Raw genomic sequence first — 21862 nt, 5'->3', positions numbered from 1 at the left:
TGCTACCTATAGAATTTAGATGCACTTAAAGTGTACTGTACTCATATACTGACTAACTAAGAATCATGTGGTGCTAACCTAATTGCTAGCTGATTAGAGGCTGTATCTTTCACCAATCTCGTATTTTACCTTCATTACCACAATTGTAGGTAAAGGTACTTCTATCAGAGAAGTATTTGGCTGCAGGGAGTCTCATAAAGTCATGAAATTAAGTTAGCTTGACAGGCTCTGTTTCGTATAAGCCTATTCTCACTGATATATTGATCTTCTCATATTTTATTGCAAATTTAAACGAATTGATAAAATTAAATAAATAGGTCACGTCACAAAACCTTTAAAGTTGTGCTAACACCCCAGCTTTTCATTTGAGACCTTCTTCACTATGTCAATACCTTATAAAACAAAGCTTTAACTTTTTAACCAAGCACTTAAAAACTCATGAGTGTGAATTATCTTGAATTGGTTGTTTTAAGTATCAGACTAAAATTATGGTTGTTTGCTGTTGGAGAACATAACCTTATTAAATGAGCTGAAAACTATTTTTGCTACTTCCCCCCAAGAAGGCAGGCCTAAAACATGTATTGATTAGTTCACTTCTTCTACTTCAATACACATCAGTCTATAGAATTAAGACTCCCAGCTCTATCATGCCGATGAATTCATTACTTCCATTTTTTCATCAACTCCTTCGTAATTTCTCTCATAATTCTTTCAATATTACTGTCCATAAGAGTTCACAAAGTCAGCATGCTCTTCCTCAGTTCTGTTTCTCAAATCACATCTGCTGCATTGTACACACAAAAGTTCTTATGTCCATCAGCAACATGCCAAAGACTTTTCTGTTACTGTTTCTGACACACTTACCTTGCACACATTTTTTAGGGACTGTTTCCTTATAAAGCCAGGCTTGTGCAGTCATGCTCTTTGCTAGCCTCTCCCCACCAGAACTTTGAAACCATTCACTCATATTTCAGAAACCCTGACGAGAGAGGGAGGTCTGGGAGATCACCTGTTTGTACACCCTTCAGGACAACTGGCTGCTAGGTCTGGGAGATGGTCTCTGTTCAGAATCTTACTGGCAGAAACAAGTTCTCATCCCTGAGCTCTTTACTTGAGTTTCTAAAAGTGATCAGATTGAGAACTGCTCCAAAAAGAAAAAGCCAGACTGGGAAGAAATACAAGTAGTGAAATGAGAACAACCACAAAGCAATCTGATTGGAAGGTATCCCTTTGTCCCTCTGTTCTGTTCGTCTCTATCTCGAGTCAGTGAGGAACAAGATACTCAGATACCCCCTTTCATGTATTCCCACTCTTTTACTCACATCACCTACAGTTTCCACACCGAGCTCTGTGCTCCTTGCTCTTCCACCTGTGTGCATGCAACTAAATTAAAATATCCCTACTTTCATGACTCAGTTTCCTTCTGCATTACCATTTCCTTTCCGAGGCTTCTCCCTCTCTTTATTCCTTTTCACTGACTCACTCAGATGTTGAAGGCGAGGGAGGGAGGAACTAAACACCTTAATACATACTTGATATGTGTGAGGTATGTATGCAGAGTGAATGTCTCACTTTTTCACGCTCCAAGTGTGTAGACCACACTTGCCATTCCAGATCTCACTTCACACACGGATCTCTGGGGGGGATAAGTAAGGAGAAAAATGCAGGGGATGTTCACTGCTTGCTCCAGCTGCTTTACCCCACTCCTGTCAGCCTCCTACCCTGCTCCCACTCTGCTGAATCTAAAGTGGCTGGATTAGGAGTGGGTGGTCTTTGGCTCCATCTCTCCTGCTGTGGGTGCTATGAGCCACTCATTTACACTTAGCATAGATCATCCAGTGGGAAAGCAACATATGAAGCACATACTCCTGCCTCTGGCAGGACACTGACCATTCCTTGTGAAGGAGAGCCCAGCAAGCCAGATACCTGGCTTTGGCAGATCACACCTGACCCAGAGACTGAACAATTAAGAGCACTGCCTTTCCCAGTCTGCATGGGCAGTGACTGATGCTCGGTGCACCAGCCTCCCTCTCACCCAGGCTGCTTCTTGCAAAACTGCCAGACCAAAACCACACGGAGGGGACTTCAGCTGACAGCTGGGGTTATCATGGTGAGGAATTCTGTGACACATGGTACCCTCAGGAGTTAAAGGAAAGTAGTGGAGGGGAAAACATGTAGGAGTGTACTAATGACATGTAAAAGACCTGAGGTCTTCTAGTAGAACAAGCCTAAAGCAGTGGGGTCCAACCTGACTCAGAGAGGCAACCACTGCAGGGTTTAGATCCTAAGCACAGGATCACAGGATAACTGGGTTGGAAGGTGCCTCCTGAGGTGCAAACTCCAATTCAAAGCAGGGCCAGCTATGAGGTTAGACCAGATTACTCAAGGCTTTATCCAGTCTGGTCCTGAAAACCTCAAAGAATGGATACTGAATAACCTCTCTGGGAAACCCCTTACAGTGCTTGACACTTCTCACAGTCAAAAAGTTTTTCCTGACACTCAGTGTGAGCAACTCTAGTTTCTCTTCTCTCACACTCCAAAAGTACTATTAGTTTGTAACGTCTTGGAATATTTTCCCACCATTTTATACCACATTCACAAAACATGTTTGCTGCAGGCTTATCTGCAAAGACGTGAGAGAAATCAGAGAAATCACTGGAAAGAAGAGACGGCAATCTTGAGCTTAACAGGCTTGAGCTTTCTACTAATGCATTCAAGGAATTAAGAGAAACCTTGATATACTAATCAGAACAGCCAATGTTAGGAGACGCCTAAGCTGTAGTCAAAGGTACACTTGTAATGCATTCAGACACCTATGCAGACCTGAAACCCTAAACTTGGCTAACTCTGTTACTGACAGCAATCAAGATGATCTTTGGCATTAAGTTGTTTGGCACTCAAATATCTACAAGTTTCTAGCTGGATTTTACAGCCTTAACTGTCCAGCAACCTCACTGAAAATTCTCCTGTACATTCCCTGAAACTGAGACCCAGCTATGATGAGAGTTGCTAGGCAGCTCTCTAGGAACTGTGATGGGGTATCACAATACACAGACATGACATGTAGCCATTACCAGAGGAAGAAGTCACCTCCAGTTCCCATTGTGTAACTTGCTATCATGCCATGTTACACAAAGCACATGTATGACATTGAGATGTGACTGGGGAGAATGTGATTGGATATCAGGTTAGCTTTTTGAGATCACTTTTCAGCTTTTTCACACCTTAGGAAATCATAATGTGATCATTGCCATTCTGGTGGCCTCTGTAAGATTTAAAGATGCTCTATGACTCTGTTTCAAATTATCACATATGGAGCTGCTCTGTTATGACCCTCTCAGTTACTTTTCCCCAGGGAGAAATAACCAGAAAACTCATATTTAGGAAAGAAAATGTAAAGTTGCACATCACTAAACATGTGCAAACTATGACATCTAACTAGATCATAGTAAAACATCCCTGCGGGAGATGAAGAAATCATGTGGCTTGCTTAAAATTGGAATGGAAAAAGGCCTGGAGCAAGCTCAGGGCACAATCCTCCACTGGCCCTTGTGTGGTGAATAAACTAAATGTGACTGATTATGAGCTTTCTATCACTAATTGAAACCGCTTGAATTCTGAGTTCAAAATCTGCTCCATGCAAATTCCAAGGTAAAACCAATAGCACTCCTTTCTCTGGGACCTACCTGGTCTTGGAAAGGCAATACAGAGCCTGCATACTGAACTAATACTGCAAAAATCTAACCAGATACACTTGGAAGAGAGAACAAAAAGGATGCTAGGATGTTAGTTTCCAATCACTTCCTAGAGTTCAGACCTAGTACTTCAAAGCACTGATTTCCCAAAATATGTCTGAAGAATCCTCTCAGTAACTCCAGGAAGACTGGAGCCAAAAATCTAGGCTGCCAAGTAAGAATTGCTCTGAACAGAATTCCTTAGGAGGAGTAGTCCAAATAAAACTCAAGGATCCCACCTTCACTAAATCCAGCCTCTAGGACTGACAAGAGAATAAGCCCCTCCTAAAGCAAGGCAAAACCAAATTGTAAAAGTAAATGTAAAAGTTTCACACAAAGCAGGCATCAGGCAGTATGACTACATTCACATCTGACTCCCACAGAGACCAGAATCACAGTTGTGCAATTCCCTTTAGCACATGTCTTCGTAACACCAGGGCAAGAAAAACTCCTCAGTTAACTGCATAAATAGGTCCCTATAATCCACTGAGCTATCACCATCAAGAATGATCATATAACCCACCAACCAAAAATTGCTATCATACGAGAAGTCAAACATCTGTACCATTAAGGTCTGTATTGAAGGACTGCAATTTGCAGGCAAAGAGAATTTTCAGCTTATTATTATCATTATCCCATTGACATAGCATAGATATTATTTTCTGTATTCATCTATGTCCACACAACTGTATGACATTTATATATACATATAATCTCATATGAGAATGACACTTGCAACAGCTCAGTTATAGCAGGGATTTCTTTGTAACACACATTCCAAGACACAGATCATAAAAACGCTGCCATGCATAGGAACAAACACCTGTAGTATGTACTACAGCTTAACTACATTTTGGAGTGGAGAGTGGATGTTACTAAATGCATGTTTGTTCTTTATTTCAACAGCATTGTGGGAAGAGAGACCAAGAATTAACGCTGGCAGTTCAGACACCCATCTATAAAAGGCGTATCAATAATTAGCCAGCTAACAGGATAATGATGTCCTCGGCAGTGTGGGTGAGTGGAGGAGAGGGGCAAGGGAGCACGTGGAGGCAATACATGTCTTGATATGTTATAGAGACAGTGATCCAGGTGAGCTTGAAGAATCTTAAGGGAAATATTGCAGTGATCTTTGCCATGTAGACACGTAAGAGATTTCTCTAGGTCATAAGGACATTTGAGAGTGCTAAGAGACACAGGCAAGATATGGGAATTAATTCCCAAAGCAGAAACTGGATTCTGTAGTTTAAAGTTTGCTGTTGCAGGAGTAGATGGTTCCCTGCAAGTACTCACAAAGGGCTTTCCCACTGAGACAAGAAGTGTCACAGCACCAGGCTGTGACATAGTCCCTCAGATTTACTCTGGGGTGACAGAGTCCCTCCATCTGGAGCGGTGGTGCAATTCTGATGTCTTCAGAGGTCTCCTTTTCCCACAGATGCCTGCGTGCTCTTGGGAGGGACAGAGTGGACCGGCTTGGGAGAGAGACATGCTGCCAAACGAACTCTGTTTTGCTCTCAGAGATTCTTTTGGAATATTGAATTATATATCCTCATGTAACTGATAGAGCTTTACCTGTGGTTTGCACAGAAAAAAAAAAAAATCCCGAAGGGAAGAAAGTGTGCCCAGAATGCTGCATTTACCTGTAGATACCTGTGCTTAAAAATCAGGGGACCTCTTGGTATCTGCATGTGTGTAGGAGGGGAGAGCTGGGTTACATAGCCTGAAGGCTTGGGATCTTTTGGTTGAAATGTAAATGGCGTGGCCCAGTGGAAGGATGCGATCCCTCCCCTTGTCCCCTCGCAATGGCTCTCCGAGAGCGAAGGGATTCAGTTCTGTTTGCTCTTCTCCATTGAAGTCGACGCAGGGGGAAGGGGGAGACAAGAAGACGTGCAGATCACGCAACGTTATGCATCCTCGGATAACAATAAACCCTTACCGAGCAAAGGAGGCAGCCGCCGGCCGCCCGATCCCGGTTCGAGAGGCACGGCACGGCACGCCCCGCACCCACCCCCTTCTCCGGAGGCGCCGCACTGACCCACATGTTCGGCGACCTTTCGTCACGGGTGACACGGGCAGACGACCCCCGGCCCCGGGCACGTCCCGCCGCCCCGCTGCCAGCACCTAGGCCAGCGGCTCCGCGGAGCCCCGCCGCGCCGCGGGAGACCGAGGTGGGCAAGGGTCGCACGCAGCTAATGGCGCTGCACGGGCAGCCGGGAGGGGGCTGCGGGGGGCGACCCGCCGGTACCAGCGGGGGCCGCCGTGCCGGTGCCCGGGCGGGGGCCGCGGCTGCCCGAGCATCCTCCGGCGCTGTCCCCGCCAACGCCTTACCCACGGTGCGGGATCCGATGCAGCCCATCACTCCGGCGGGGCTCCGGGGAGAGGCGGCAGCCTCAGCAGCGAGTAGGCGGAGAAGGCGGAGGTCGGAAAGGAGCCGGTCCCTTCAGCGGGAAACGCCGGGGTGGTCCAGCGGGGACCGGCGCGGGGTCATGGTCAGGTAGGAGCGCGGGGTGCCCCCGCCGGGGCGAGGCGGGCGAGCGGGCGGGGAGCCCGCGGGCCAGGCTGTCATCTGCCCCCGCCGCGCCTCCGCGCTTTGTTCCGCGCCCCGCGCGGCTCCCCGTCCGCCGCCGCGTCCCCGCCGGTGCCGCCGCCGAGCCCCCGCTGCCCGCCCGCCCCCCGCTGCCGGCTCCCCGACGGGGGGCGGGCTGAGATTGGGTAAACAGCTCGGCCCGGCAGCGCCGCGCCGATTGGCTGCCGCCCTGCGCGGCCCGGGGAGGGGAGGCAGCGCCGGGCGGGCCGGGCCGCCCCTCTGCCCGCGGGGAGCGCGGGACGGGCCGGCGGCGGGGCGGAGGCGAGGGACCCCGGCGGGCGGGCGGGCAGGACGGGACAGGTGCGGGATGCGCACGGAGCGGGGGGCGGCGCAGGGCCCCTCCCGGCCGCCGGGGGAGCGGGGCGGGGCGGGCACAGGTGAGCGGCGGGCGGTGCCGCAGGCCGGGAGCGGAGGGGGGAGGCGGGTGTGCAGCGGGTGCGTCCCCGTAAGAGTAAAGCAAGTGGGGACGGGGGAAGGTGGGTGAGAAACGAGCGCGTCTCCCTGAGAAGAAGCAGTAGCAGCGAGGGGTGCTGGGAGTGGATGGATGGATGGATGGATGGATGGATGGATGGATGGATGGATGGATGGATGGATGGATGGATGGATGGATGGATGGATGGATGGATGGATGGATGGATGGAGGCGGGGCGGGCGCGGTTTCCCGGTAACTACACTTGCGGACCGACTCAGTTACCATCAGCCCCCCAGCGGCCGTGCCGTGCCTCCCCCGGGGCGCGCCCGGCGCGCTCCCGCGCGGCTGAGCCGGCGCGGCTCGGTGCGGTGCCGGGGCTGGTGCCGGTGCGGTCCCGCCGCAGCCCTGCCCGCGGAGACTGCGGGAGCTGCGGGGGCAGGCGGCCCGCGGAGCCGGCCCAGCTGCGATCCGGGCAGGCCGGGTGGTTCCCCGCGGTCCGATCTGCCCCGGGCGGGCCGCGGGGCTCGGGCGTGCGGCCTCTGCCCCTGGCCCCGCATAGCCGTGGAGGAAACAAGCCCAGCCTTGAGGATGATCGCTGAGGCCTTTCCACATCCTCCCCGCTCCCGGCAGTGAGGAGGGATCTCTGCAGATGGAGAAGGTGTGGTTAGGTCACCTCCCTTCACAGCCCAAATTCTTCTCACCTGATGGCACCAGCAACAGGCACTGCCCTCCTGGCCCGCTTCCCCAGCACCGCCGACTTTCTCGAGTCTGGTCCTTCCACCTCCACTCTCTGAAATGCTCACAATTTCTCTCTGGCCCTTTGTGCCTCCTTTGCTCCAAAAAGTCTCTCTGATCCCGCCAGCATCCTTCCACCCATCTCTAGTAATGGCAAACTGAATTTTGCTGATCCCGTATGAGCCATTTTGATCTCATCGTCGTGCTTGGAAAATTCAGTTTTTGTCAGCATTGCTGAGAAGTCACTCAAGACGGCTGATCAGTCTTCGTTAACAGCAGTACCAAAGAATAGGTAAGTTAATTCATTTTTCCATTCACAACCTACAGTCAGCCTAAGGAAAAAAATAAGGAAAAAAAGGACTGCAGACAGAATATACTTTGCCTGACCCTCTAAAGCAATAAGCAGCTTTACTCACATAAAGTCAATTTCCAAAATGAAATCTACATAGGAAATGCATAGGCAGAAAAAAATCCCCAAAACACTGTCTGAATATATGCAGCTATTTTATCTTTTTCCTTCTTCATGATATTGAAGGTATTACTATGTATGGTGAACACAACATTGCTGAAGTGTGAGAGATCACAGTCCCCTCCTCTCTGGTGCCCGAGGCCAGTCTGCTCTGCTGCTACAATGCTTATCACTGGGTACAGCACATTAGATCTCTGCTGAAGATCAAGTTTTCCCACACTTAGAATTCTTTCCCTCTTTCACTCCTTCTACCTCCCCCATATATTTCCAAACCTATCAGTTTTCATCTAGTTTTTCTGAATGACTTACTAAAGATACTTTTCCCAACATGTCTGCACTCTTCTAACATAGGTCATAAAAATACTGGGAGACAATAGATCTGGCAGTATGCTAACCAGAGGTGTTTTACCATCTCTAAAAAGCAGATCTCTAGGGCTAAAAATGTAAGGAAAAGGGAAACAAAAGCAGATTGCAATGGGAAGACTGGTATATTAAGACACAAGTCCTGTTTTGGGTAAATGTTTTGTAAGTTGGTGGCTGCCCAGCCAACTGTTGTCACCCACAGTCTCCTGTGGATTGATCGATCAGGACAGCTGTCCTCAGCAGTTTCACCAAACCCCACCAAACAGCATTTGCACCTCACCCTGGCCTGAGAAGATGTATTACTGACACAGCTGTGGGCAATTTCTTTTCCTCTGTTCAGAGTCTGGTTTCATTTTAATCCCCTTCTCCCTCTCACCCACCCACCAAATCTAAATCTGTTCCTCTGTGAACCTCCTTTCTGCACTGAGTGAACTCTGCTGTGGTTTCCTTTTCAGTGAAGATTTCAGACAAGTCACATTGACTCTTCTTTCTTTATTCCCCCTAAGCTTGTCTATCACTTTATCTCAAGCTCAAAGTCATATCCCAAGTCCTAGCAAATGCACATTTGGCTTTCCTTTCATTAAGCTACAATATCATCTACATCAATCTGCTCTGGCTTCTGCCTCAGGGTGTGATTCCACAGGCAGGTGAGCAAGTCCTAGCACTTACCCTGCCTGAAAAGCTGCTTTCCAGCTCTACATGGGTTTGTCTACTGCTGCTTTAGTGAGGCAGTAGTTTACACAGGATCTGGCAAGCTCCCATGCTGCTGCCAGACATGCACAGCAGAAAAAAAGAACTGGAAAGAAGGATTATACCCAAGTGTCCATTCATTCACTCCACAGAACTATTGGTCTGTCTTGTGGCTGTCTCGCATGTCCTGATGCCACCAGCTCCCTCATTTTTTTAATTTCAAATCAATACCACTTAGCTGCTGGAAGCAATACCTGTCTTGGCACCTACAGCCATGCTTCATCTCTCATTTCTAATATAGTCAGTTTAATGAAAGGATAGGCTCTTCACCATCTTTTGGTTCTTAATCGCACCTTTATTATGTTTACATAATATTATGTGTTATTTATATTTACATAAATCTCCATATTTAAAGTCAATTTCATTCTCATTAGAAGTTGAGAAGATTTTAAGACAGCTTTCACCCAGTTTCTCAGCTCTTCTGTGCAGTAGGTTCTATGCAATAGGGAATTCATTATCACTGAACAGTTTCTAATTTTTGTCAAGCCAACAACAAACTATCTAAAATCAGTTAAGATGTTTATCATATAGTACATAAGAAAAATAGGTATTTTACATTATGAAGAAATAAATTGTTTAATAACATGATTTAATAAGAATTATCTTGTAGGAGGGAAGTGACAGGACTGCATCTCTGAACAAGGGACTGAAACAGAGCATAAATCTAACTGTCCCTCACAGTTTCTGTCCTTGCTCTTCCTGAGCAACAGTATTCCCACTGCTGCTGCAAGGAACTTGAGGTAAATGACAGAACATAAACGGTTTTGTTTTCATTAAAATGTACTTTCTGACAGGATCTGGTTATTTTCTCTGAGCATTGTGGGTATACTTTCTTAAACAACAAGGCTACAATTTCACGTAGCAAATTGTGTACAGAATTTGTTTGATAAGTGCTGATTTAAACTCTGATCTGAAAGATCTTTGTAAATGTGAGTTTTTGTATGGGTTTGGGAGATCTAAATATCTAGAGAGAACATGGATAGATCTTTTACATAGCTGGGTATCTCAAAAAGAAAGAGCAGTAGGAAATAGCTCCTTGCAACCTCCCAATTCATTTGTATAATGGGTGAAATTATATGCCCCTCTGTTTATTGCAGATCTGAAAACATCCCTTTCCACAGCCCCTGTTGTGAGGGGCATGATGGCAAAAGGGAAGGAATGTCCGACCTGTTGTGTTCTGTAGGTTGCTGCCATTAGTAACTTCTGTTTGCAAAACAGAGCTTCAGTGCTGCCTAAACTAGGTCAAGGATACTGCTGGAGGAAGTGCAACATAAAGATCCCTTGACTTTCTTCCTCCTCTTCCTGCAGTTTTGCCATGAATGCAACAGAGAAACTGAAATACCATAATCAATAAGCATGTGCTCCTCGGTGAACACCACCTATTTCTGAGGTTGTGTGCCAAGGTGAATTGGGAACAGACAAGGATCCATGCCTCAAATAGTCTCTTCGGGATGGGTGGGGAGGAAAACATAATTCCAGCAAATCTAAAGGTAGTCACCTTGTGACTGAGTCACGAGCCTGATAGAGGGGCTGATAACAGCACAGAGTAAAGCAGTTTTAGAACTAGGCTAGTTCTTAGCAACTTGTTTCAAACCTAGCCTGAGGCTTCCATCATAACCCTGAAGATCAGCTTATGCTGTAAATTGTTAACTGTTTGTGTTTTAAGAGACAGCTGTTCAACAGTGTTCAGCTTTTCTATAAGCCATTGATGAATCTATTAAACCCGTTTTACCAGATGTTCCCTATATCTCTATATAAATATAAAGATCTTATAAATTATAAATACTGGAAGAGCATCTTCCGAAGAAACACTGCTTATAAAATACAAAGCTATTGTCACTGTCTTATCTGCTGAGTAAATTTATTCTTTTCATCAATTAATTATCATGGATGCAGATTGTATCAGAGAAGGTAATGTGCCCCTGTCAGCTTCCTTAGCTACCACTAAAACCAGCTAAAATGAAAAGAAAAATAAATATTGCCAACTAATGTCCTACTTTCCAGTAAACATTACCAAGCACCAAATAATGCAAATTGTCATCCTTTTGTCTATTCTGTCCTTAGAGGTGTCATTGGCAACCATGTCTATTGTCCCATGAAAAGACTGGAAAATGAATGCCCACCTTCTCCAATCCTTTTTAAAATTCCTATGTAATATCTTGTGACCAGCTACTATCACAGAAGACATCGAGAAACTTCCTACATGCTTCTTGCAAGATGTGTCTTCAGCTGTGGAAAATATGCAAAGGCCTATGAAGTTCATGAGTAGGAGATGTTTACAAAAATAGTGTCTCTGTCAGATCTATAGAGGCAGGAATCATCCTCCAGGGATGGTTGTTCCACTGCTGGCCTCCTGCCACTGGCAGTTTGGATTCCCCAGTAAAAGCTACTTCTGGCAGAGATCTCAGTAATTGCTTCATAGAAGTAATGTAGTAGATGCCATAAGAGTTAATTCCACATCAAGCTGTATTAGCTACTGATAGGATTTTTGTGTGGACCGAAAAGGAAATGAGATAGCAAAATGACTCATGCAGTTCTTTCTTCAGAGCTCCTTTGCTGCAGAAGATAAACAGAAAGGTTTTTTATGAGGTTTTAAAAAATGAAAAAAAGCAATGCCAGTGTAGTTCAGATCATGAAAGTGGTCTAACTTATCTCACGTAAGTGAAAGGCTGGGTCCTTTCAAGCTGGGAAAATATTTGAGGCTGTGTGAATCAATTGAAGGGACAACAGGTGGAGAGAGGTAGGACATGTTTGCATTACATATTGTGATGTAAGTTCATGCTTACCTACACTCACACCCCAGCAAACTCGATCTTGTTCTTCCTGCACCCAGAGACCATAAAAGTCTTTAGGGGAGCATATTAGTTCAGTGCTGAGATAGCACTAATCAATCCACACCCTCAATAGTGCATTTATCAAAAACTCCTCCTGGGTATTTTGTCCCATATTGCTGAAGGGACGTAATGCTGAGCACTCCTCTTCATGGTGAATTCTCAAATTGGCCTATGCTGCCACAGTAGAGACACATGCTTGGACATCCTGGCATCATCTATTGGAACTGAACATTTGACAAGAGTCCCAAATTAAGGACAATCTTACTCAGAGGAATTAAATTCTTTGATGTTTGCCAGATAACTTTAAAACAGACTTATTTCAACACAAGATGAAGTTTAATTTTTTTTTCTGACACAAATTAGAATTTCTACAGTGGGGAGGTACGTCATCCAAACAGGTAAAGCTCTGGCAAGGAGTGGGCCACCTGTAACTTAACAACAGATAGGACTCACATGCATGCTTTGCTGCAAGATCCCTGTTGTGTGACCTTGCTTAATTTCGCAATATTTTATTAAAATGCAATCAGCTTTCTGTATGACACCTCGGTTTGACGTATTGGTACAGAAATAAATGTTCAATATTCAGGTGTTCACCATTCTTTTCTCACCTTACCCTGATGTTTGCCTTCCACCGTTTTTCTTAAGAATTTATAGCTCCATGGTTTTTCAGAACAACAGTACTGGTTTGCAGGTTTTTAGCAAGTGTAATATTCTCTCAGCATCTTCATCCCTGTTTGGTTCTTATCCCGAGTCATGCAGAAGTGTCATGCTGAGTTCTAGATATATTAAGATCTCATTTTTGTACAGTTCCCATTTCAAGAATTTAAAGAAGACATAGGAAAGGAATTTACCATCTGGAGCTGTGGTATGGTGCAGCTTGCCCTGGTAGCATGTCCCCCATGCCTTTGTAGCACAGTGACCTACTGCATGTGACTATGCATCACCTGCCGCCCAGGCAGGAGACCCGGCACTCTCTGGAACAGCAGCTCAGCACCAAAGAATTAGCAAGTCTAGGCTGCCTCATCTGTCACAAACTTCACCCACTCAGCAACACCCTCCTGGCGAGTATCTTTCATAAATCCATTCTGCATCCTCATATGTCCTTACCCCGTGTCTGAGCCAGCTAAATGCCGGCTCACACAGAGTGAGACTGGAGGTAGGCTGGGCCATGCTCTGAAATTCCACTTTCTTCTGCCATGGCCTGGGGCTTTTTCAGCAGCAAGTGAAATGGGAAGATCAGTGAGTTCAGGTAAGGGACTCTTTCCCACTCCCTCCCTCCTGGGAAGGGCTCAGCAGATGCCAATGAGTGAGGAGGGAAAAAAGAAGGAAGGTTTCAGGAGTGTAAAAAAGGACTTTATTGAACCTCTGGCAGTGACACTGAGAATGTGAAGGTTCCTCATCATCAGGTAGGTAGTGACAAGAAGGGAGGTCTGAAGAGATTGCTTTGGAAGGTCAAAAAAGCTACTTGATATGCATTCAAAAAAAGAGACGCCCCCAATGACATAAATGTGAGAAGTATATTAGGGTGAAAATATCTTTGGTGCAGTCTGAATCTTATTTTGCCTTTTTTTAAACATTTATTTCATCCTCTACTGAATGTCTCGTTTCCCAGCAGTGAAGCATACAGCAGCTCCTTCTCCTAAATGTCAGTTGAATCTATACTAGTGGTGTTGCTCAAACTGCATTTTTAAAAATAATCTGCAAGCAGTTAATGTGCTTTTTAAATTCCCAGTGTTATGTAAAAAGGCACAATATTTTTAGCCTTACAAAATATCAGTTGTCATCTCCTCACTCTCTCCCTTTGATATATTGGAGATGGGGGCCTAGAAGCTCAGAGAAAGTGTGGATACTAACTGTTTTAAAAATAAGGTGGGGAGGTTTTTTTCTGCTGTGTGGTTTTATAGTTTTACAGATCTTAATAAAAACATACAAAAATACCCCAAACCTTAAAAGCAAGTCTGAACAAAGAAAAGTACTTCTTATTTTAAAAGCTACTGGTTCTGTCCTCGCTGCCAAATTCTAATGTGTGGAATAATGACAGTATTATGTATCCTGAAGCAAAATATCGACTTAAACTGTTCACTCATGCACTGACAGAGTGGCCCTCCTATTTTAAAAAAATCTCCAGAAATTACTCTCTAGCATAGAGCACACAGCTGTTGTGAGTAGGCTCTGGCAAATCAACATTGACTCAAACTATTTTTGGAATCAAGTCAGGCCTGCTGCTGTTTCTGGAAGATGTGAATATATCTACCTGCTCTGCTCTGCTGTGCTGCAGTCCATAAGGAATATGGTGGGATCCAGGATGCTTCCCTCTCTGCTAATTTGGAGGTGACCTTTCCATTCCCATCTGTTTACGAGTTTTCTGAGGTCTAATGTTTTTACCTGCTGGCAACTGCCTTGGTAAGCACATTTGGACCTTGCTGCTTTCTGTGTTCTCCACTGAAATTTGAGGAACAGGGTCTCAGAAGAGGCTGCCTCAGATTTTTCTTCTTACTGTCTTGCAACACTTGACGTTCTGATGGCACTTCTGGCTAGGAGGCATCACCTGTCAGAAGCATCTCAGGAAAGAGCACTCCATCCTCAGACTTGTTGGGATCATAGCTGATTCTTGAAAGAAATCCACCAATGCAATTGAAGAGATGGCTACTAGAAAATCTTGGAATAATAATGTTTATTGCTGCACCCACAGTCTGTGCAGGTGCTATATATCAATACTGGGCTAAGGCAAAGCCTCTTAGCTTTTATCTGCTCTCAGAGAAGGCTGCTTTTCCTTTCTATCTCCCCAAATTTGTTTTAATCCACAATAGGTAAGATAATATTTATCATATTTTCGTATTTACCACTTCTTCCTCAGTTTACTGTTAGCTGGGAGAAGGAGTTGTAATGGTTGTAGATGAGGAGAGTTCTGTTCTCATGGTCCCTGGAGTCACATAAATAATTTCTATGTTTAGGAGAGAAGAATTCTTCAGGCACCAACTATGTAACTTGAAATTCCATTCCTTGCTTGGAGGTGCAGGGATTTGGAGAACAACAATTTCTGAGTCAAAAGCAAACACAAGTGGAGACTCTGGTATAATCTACTACGACAGCAAAGCAGGATGCAGCATACTGTAGGCTTCTCATCAGTGTAGACTGAAAGACAAAATGAATCCTGAATCTAATGAGGGAGTCATTCCAGCCTCAAAACCAAGCCAGGGGCCTGAGAATATGCAACATTAAAGAGTAAAAAAAGTCTGCAATTTAGTGTCCCTCTAATCTTGACCGCAAGCTAAGGTCATTAAGTTGAATTTAGGCTTTTGGCACCAAAGGGCTGATATCTGTCTGCAGTGATATCATCTAAGAAGTTAGAGGCAATGAACAGTATGAACCAGATCTCCATCTTATTCTTCACAGATGAACTGTACCGTCTACCTTTCCCAGTCTCCTTCCTCAAGAAGACTCACTGGCAGTGTGTAGTCTAGCCCTTGTGGAATGCCTCCCTCTGAAACTGCAGAGGGAGGGATACAGACAGTATCCCATATGTGCGTTTAAATTTGGACCTCTGCTGATTTCCTCTTTCTTGGATCAGGAGAAAATAGGAGCTGTTTTACTGCATTAGAAAAATGCAGGCTGTCCAATATGTCCAAAGCAAGTGACAAGTGGAATTAAGGCAGCTCCTTCCCTTTCGGGAAGGAGTTTCAAATTTGACACACTCTTACACAAATCCACGATATTTTCTATTTACTTCGAAACCAAATAGCTGTCCTTTTCACCAGATCTCATTTTTTTATATCCTTAATGATAGAGGCTTGATGACCACCTTGGGAGGACAGAGTTTTTGGAAAGCATGGCCACAAAGGTTAAATAAACAGGAAGCAAAAGCATTAGTGCTGGTAGGACTCAATAATCCTCATGGCATTGAACACTATGTACCAAGGTGTTGGAAAGAAAGCTGTTGGTGGGAAGCCCAAGAAAAGCAACACTGAAATAGCTTTGTAAACATCCCGTTCATTTCCTTTGGCAGCAGCAACACTGTCTCTGAAACCACCAGTCACTCTGCAGAAAATTGTTTGATAGGGCTCTCCTCGTAACCTGAGCCTATTTTCATTAGCAACTTGGTGAGATTCTACTGGCTTAGTTTCCAGGCATCTTTCACTACTCGCTGCTCCCAACCTTTAGCCAGCACTGTCACAGACATTACCTGGGACTCAAGAATTCCAGGGAAGAGGTATATTTGCAGATGAAGCCTAAACACAGATGACCTTCATGTAGATTGCATCTGGCCAAATGCATATCTAAAGTGGTTTATTGGGAAACTGAAGTGTTTGGGGTAAGGTTAAAAGTTCCAAATTACTTTTTTCATGAGCCATGAAAGCAAAGGGTCAGGTTTGCCAAGTACCATGGTCGTCATATTGACCTACATCAAGGCAACTGAAGAATGCTTTCATTGAAGGAAATGCACCTCCACCAGAGTATGTGCAGATAGTCAGTGACTCAGTAACACTTTTTGAGAACTTCTCCTGCCTTTTGAGTAATAGCTGTGGCTACTGATCTCTCAATATCACTTGGATTAGCTACAAAGCACTGGCAATGGTGGCCTGTAACCCCTAGTACCCTGTCCTTCAGTCAGTGGCTTTCATAGGGTGCTTGATCACTCAGCTGGGTACAGAAGGAACTTAGCACAGATTTTTAGTAAGGCCTCTTACACCTTATATTTTCAACCTACTGAAAATCATACTGTGCTTGAAAACAAGCTCTTTCCTATAAGTTGTCACTTGTCACAGACTCCTGGCTGCCACTGGAAGGACAATAACTCCACTGCAGGGCTCTGTTAATTTTCCTGAAAACCTCATGAAACAGTCAAAGATTTTTGTCTGGCCATCCTTTTATTCATACAATCAGTAAATCAACTAGCAAAGGTACTAGTAGCCACATGCACTAAACCTGGTAACTGCAGGAAGCTTCATAGAGCCCCACAACTTTTGCTTTTGGATAACTGGAAGGCAAGGGCTTAAGGGGCTGCACCTCTTAAAGCTGTACTCAAATGGTGTTCTACTCTGCAGCTCATGGACAGCATTTGGCCTTTTTTTTTTTTTTTCTTTTTTTTTTCTTTTTGCAAGCAGACTGTTGGACCATATGCCTGTATTGTCTGTTTGGTTGGTCTGTTGCTTTGCTCCAGGGCCTTGGTTCCATGATCATCTACACTGTCTACGTACTAGGTTTTGCCAGGACTTCAGTCTGGAGTTAAATAATTTCTTGGTTTTATGAGAGGCTGGTTTGCTGCAGGATCCACACCCTGTAGATGATGCAGGCATGGACTATACCAGGCTTCATTCTTCCTGACCAGAGCAGTCTGCTTGCTTATTCCTAATGTGCTAATGTGTGTATTCCTAATGTGCTCTCAAGTCCAGCATGCCCTGGCATATGCATGGCACATCTTTGTAGGCACACTACAAGGCACAGAGTTAACAGTCTCCAAAGCCTTTCTCTGTTTACTTGGCTACCTCAGTTCTTATGCAAGAAAACAGTAGCACTGAGGCAGACATGTGCCATGTGGGGACTGGAGTGACCAGGATCCTGTCCCAGGTTAATATTACTGGGACTGTAGCTTGGCATCTCTCTCCCTCCAGTGCCAAGCAGCTGCACCAGATGCTTCCCTGGGAAGCCACGACAGAAGTTCAACTGTACCACATAGGAGGAGACTCAGTGTGAGATCAAGAGAGCTGAGCACCTGCTTTTGTGTCTCAGCTTTGTTGCAGGGAGGATGGGGGGGGGAAGAACCCTTTTCCCAGGAAACAGCACCCTCCCCCTGACACAGACACACATTGGAATTATTCCTGGGACTTTTTGTCTAAATTCACCAGGATGCAACACCCAGAAATACCTACATCTGATTGAACTTGTTTGTAGGAAGGAGCATGGCTTGTTTGTGCCGTGCTTACAGCTCTACATAAGTGAAGAAAGGAGACTTCTACCATGGGAGCGTGGTACTTGGGTGGAAAGAGGCTCACAGCACACACAGGAACTCTTTAATTAGCAGCCTGACAGATGTGTTTCTTTGACAGTTCTGACAAGCAGAAATATTTGCCACAGAACAGCCAAATACGTCACTGCATGTCTTGCTGGTGGCAAGGCATGGGGCATACAGTTGAGGAAATGGTAAGGATGCCTTGGAATGTGGAAATGGCAGCTTTCCGAGGAGCAGAATGGGCTCTGGCAGCCATCCGTACTCAGCCACACACATGGGCATGCCCCAGGAGCCATCTCACAGTTTTCCAGAGTTGCAGAACAGGTCGTACAGCACCTGAGGGAAGATATATCCACTGGGACAACCTGCTTGCATCCCTCATTCTTTGGGCACAGAGCCCAGCAGCAGAGAGCAGGAGGTGTGGGAGGGCTGTGTGAGGGGAAGGAAGCCTGCCAGTGAGCCAGCCCCAGGAGCCATGGAATTGCAGGCCACTGCCTGCTGAGAAGTAACAGGAAATTTTGGTGGAAAGAGATAAGGAAACAGCAGTGGTAACTCATCTGGGAGCTGCACCTCCTGCCCCAGAGCCCCTGTCATGGCTCTGTCTAGTAAAGACCTGCCAGCTTTGCTGGAAATGGAGCTTCTTCCCTGGACAGACACCACCCCAGTCCTCTGTTCTCCTGGCTGCCTGGCTTCTCTGATGGGCAGTCATATCCTGACATGACCAAGGTCATACCACAGGGATACTTTGCTCCCTCTTATGTGTATATGGCTGATTTGCCCCACTTAAAAACTGTTTCATGACACAGTGGGGGTTTGGGGTTTTTTGGTTTTTTTTTTTTCTGTTTACAGCTTTTGGTCGATTCTAGTGTTTTAGTCAGGACAATCTAACTGCATGTGTGGGTGGAATGCCTTTTAAGTATGAACGTGTGTGCATGTGTACCATGCAATACCTTTGCAGTGGGATTTGAGCACCTACAGTGCCCTTGTCAGAGATCACAGAGGCTCTCTGTAGCTGCTGAACAGCTCCCCTTCTTGGGGACACACACTTCTGATGTGTGCTTTGCACAGCAGACTCGGGTTTGGAGAGATCCAGCAGAGAGATGCGATAGCCGTGTGTCCTGGGTAGCTGGTCATTCCGGGACGTCTCCAGGACTCATGACCTTGGCAAATAGCGTTCCTGACTGCATGCCAGTTGCACAGAGGCAAGGAGATGACGAGGCTTGTAAGGACTGCTGTCTCATGAGGCTCTGGTGTCCCCAGCACAGCTCTGTGTGTGTGGCACCCAGCTGTCAACACGCAGCCCACAATAGCACTCAGGCACTCCCAGCTTGAAAGTGCTGTTTGGTCAGAAAAAAGACAGCTGTGCACACGTCATGGCCTCCACAAGGTGTGTGAGCAGCAGCCTGGCAGGGGACAATCTGGGCCAGATGTTGTCTTTCACACAGAGAACACCCTGTTAAGGGAAGGAGTGAGGAGCACACCAGGAGAGGCTGTGCCAAGGGAGGACAGCAGATCCTAGGAGACCTCTCACCAGGGTGAATCACATAGAATCCTAGAGTTGTGCAGCTTGGAAAAGAACTCTAAGATCACCGAGTGGAAGGGTAACATCTGTTGGCCCATGTGGACGCAGGCAATTTGCTGCAGGTGGCCCTGCCCTGGACAGTGCAGGCCTAACTACTTGGCCTGGAGACCAAAGCAGATCCATTATATATTCCCAACCCTTCCAGTTGGCCCAGACATAACATTTAATACAGCATGGGAAAAGGTGATTAAATAGCAATTTAACATTAATCAATAAAACGTGGTTAGACTAAACAGAAGTTTTGTGACTAAAGGAGCATCAGAGATTCAACACGGATACGAGCTAGAACTTTTCGTTGCTTAGGAAAAACATGGGCTCCTGCTTGGCATAACTAATTGTTAACTAACACACGCTGGGAAAAAATGGCACTAATTGATCTGTTGATATGGGTGGAAATTATACAGATGCAGACATTTTGCATTATTAACACAAGTAAAGCACCCTGTCCAGATTCCAGATTGCTTTCCTCTGACTTTAACACATATTTAACACACTGCAGCTACCTAAACCATACCTGGCTATCAAAAAAGATTTTCTGCCCGATAAGTTTAATTCCCCAATAGTGTTCTTGCAAATAATTCTTCTTTTTGTATTTGAGGACTCATTTTTTCCTTCTTACATCCATTTTTATTTTCATTTTATAGGCACCTAACCAGTGCTAGCACATACCTCATCCCAGTGCAGCACATGAATTCGCCACTCCACTTCTGTATGGTCTTATTCTTTATTTACTCATTGTATTACGTGACTGAATTGCCAGCAAAGATTCTCTATAACTGTCTTCATTAAAACTTAAGTCTTCCTGAGATGGCTGCCTTGAACTCTCAGAATTTCTAAGCTTTGATTTGATGGCCACTAGCAGGGTTTGCTTCCTGTCACTTGCCTCAAAAGAAGCACCCAGCTAGAACTGCGTATTCTAAATCCCTCCAACACCTGCTTTGTAGTGGGCTGTCACATCACCCATGGTGACAGCATTCACACCACAATACACTCCAAAATACCAGATCACTTTTATTCATGGCATGGAACAGTCGAGTGATTTATGCAGAGGATGGCTGCTAGTTCCAGAAATAACAAGGTCTGGCACAAGCCAAGTATACCTGCTGATCCATCTCTGTACCCAGGTAGCTAAATGCCTCTTCAGGACTAATATTTTGTTTCAGCTAAAGTGTGTGACTACAACTGTGTGCATCTCAAGGCTCTAATTTTCATTTGCAGCAGAAAAATGCCTACTCTTTCAAGCCAATAATTGCATGAAGGAAGACTGATAGCATAAGGAGATTGTTATTTTCCTTCTAGAAGAATCAGAACTAACAGGGAAGTTAGTTCATCTTCATTTCCAATTACAAAAGCACAAACTTTAAATTTACTATGTGGCAAGTACAAAATCAGATTCGTTTCCCCCAGTGTATTGTGAAGTATTCTGATTTGAGAATTCTAGCTTTCACACCTGCAACCTGCAAAACACTAGTTTTGCATTTGTTTCCTCCTAGTGGGGAGTTAATACAAAATACCTAAGAGGGCTGCTTTTCTTTTTCATATTCCCACTTTCCTTAATCTGCCTTCATAAGCTTTTAGTATCAACACACTGGCGAGAAAATCGAACATGCAAGCATCTGAATTTATGGGGATGTGACCAGAAAGTATGAAAGCATAGATTTTTCTTTTTCATATTCAGTCAGCACTTTTTAAATCTCCGTCTGAGATATTCTTTGTTTTCCCTGAAGTCAGAGCTAGCCCAGGGAACAGTGGCAGAGTTCTCTGACGTCAGGCTCATTGTGTAGGGTATGTTGTGATGTTCTAGAATTTGACTCGCAATTACGCAGTGAATTCTTTTTCGCTCTGCACTGACATCTTTACCTGAACAAGAGGGAAGATTATCTGCAGTTGAAAAGTAACAGTGTTGGAAGACCCATCACAGAGATACATTCTTTATCCCATATAATTAATTTGTGCATTAATCATGGGAGGTAACGGAACTGATGCTGTGCCTACAAAAGCAGGAGTAAATAGGATTATTCAGCACCCGCAGAAGAGCTATATATCTCTAAGAAATTCAGAGCTATACATCAGTGGTTCAATGGTTGCAGCTGTGTAAGGAGTGAGATGCTCGGTGCTGGCCATTGCTATGGGTGGCATTTTCAAATGGTATGTAGCACTGAAAAACCTCCGAGAGACTTTCCAACTGTATCAACTGGTTAAATGAAAGATACAGCCTCTTTGTACAAACTTCATGTGTAAAATTAAAGATTTGTTTACACTGGATTTAAACCTTGGCCGATTCTTTTGCATGGCTCTCTAATGTGAGCATTCTGCAGTAGTGGCGACTGGGAGTGTCACTGGTGTGGTTTGTGGTTTACTCACTCACCTGCGAGTAAATTACCAGTGCTGAAAGGTACCTGTGTTGATAGGTAAGTCTTTGGAACAGAAAAGCCCCAAGTCCCCT

The 21862-nt window shown here is 45.2% G+C and overlaps 2 protein-coding genes across 12 annotated transcripts in view; one reads left to right on the top strand and one right to left on the bottom strand.

Moving 5' to 3' along the window:
• The window catches only part of FAM131B (family with sequence similarity 131 member B), a 49573-nt gene extending 43243 nt beyond the window's left edge, over positions 1–6330 (bottom strand). For 7 of the 8 annotated variants that reach the window (XR_015801251.1, XR_015801254.1, XR_015801253.1 and 4 more), the window contains exon 1: positions 6063–6326. Coding sequence is in view for 2 of the 8 variants with exons in the window: in XM_088159106.1 (XP_088015232.1) it covers positions 6063–6090 (28 nt within the window). In the remaining 6 variants the exon portion in view is untranslated. Of the gene's footprint in view, positions 1–6062 lie in introns of all 8 variants that reach the window. The other variant, XM_014884234.2, reaches the window with a different exon arrangement.
• ZYX (zyxin) overlaps positions 5588–21862 on the top strand; it is a 29518-nt gene continuing 13243 nt past the window's right edge. The window contains exons 1-2 of one of the 4 annotated variants that reach the window (XM_088159101.1): positions 7296–7760; positions 9661–9790. The gene's annotated coding sequence lies outside the window, so the exon portion shown is untranslated. Of the gene's footprint in view, positions 5903–6599; positions 6622–7295; positions 7761–9660; positions 9791–21862 lie in introns of those variants that run through there. The other 3 variants (XM_088159105.1, XM_088159103.1, XM_088159100.1) reach the window with 3 other exon arrangements.

The sequence above is a fragment of the Sturnus vulgaris genome, chromosome 2 (assembly GCF_052056855.1).
Source record: "Sturnus vulgaris isolate bStuVul1 chromosome 2, bStuVul1.hap1, whole genome shotgun sequence".
NCBI classification, from domain to species: domain Eukaryota; kingdom Metazoa; phylum Chordata; class Aves; order Passeriformes; family Sturnidae; genus Sturnus; species Sturnus vulgaris.
This window is presented reverse-complemented; position numbering and strand designations above follow the sequence as displayed.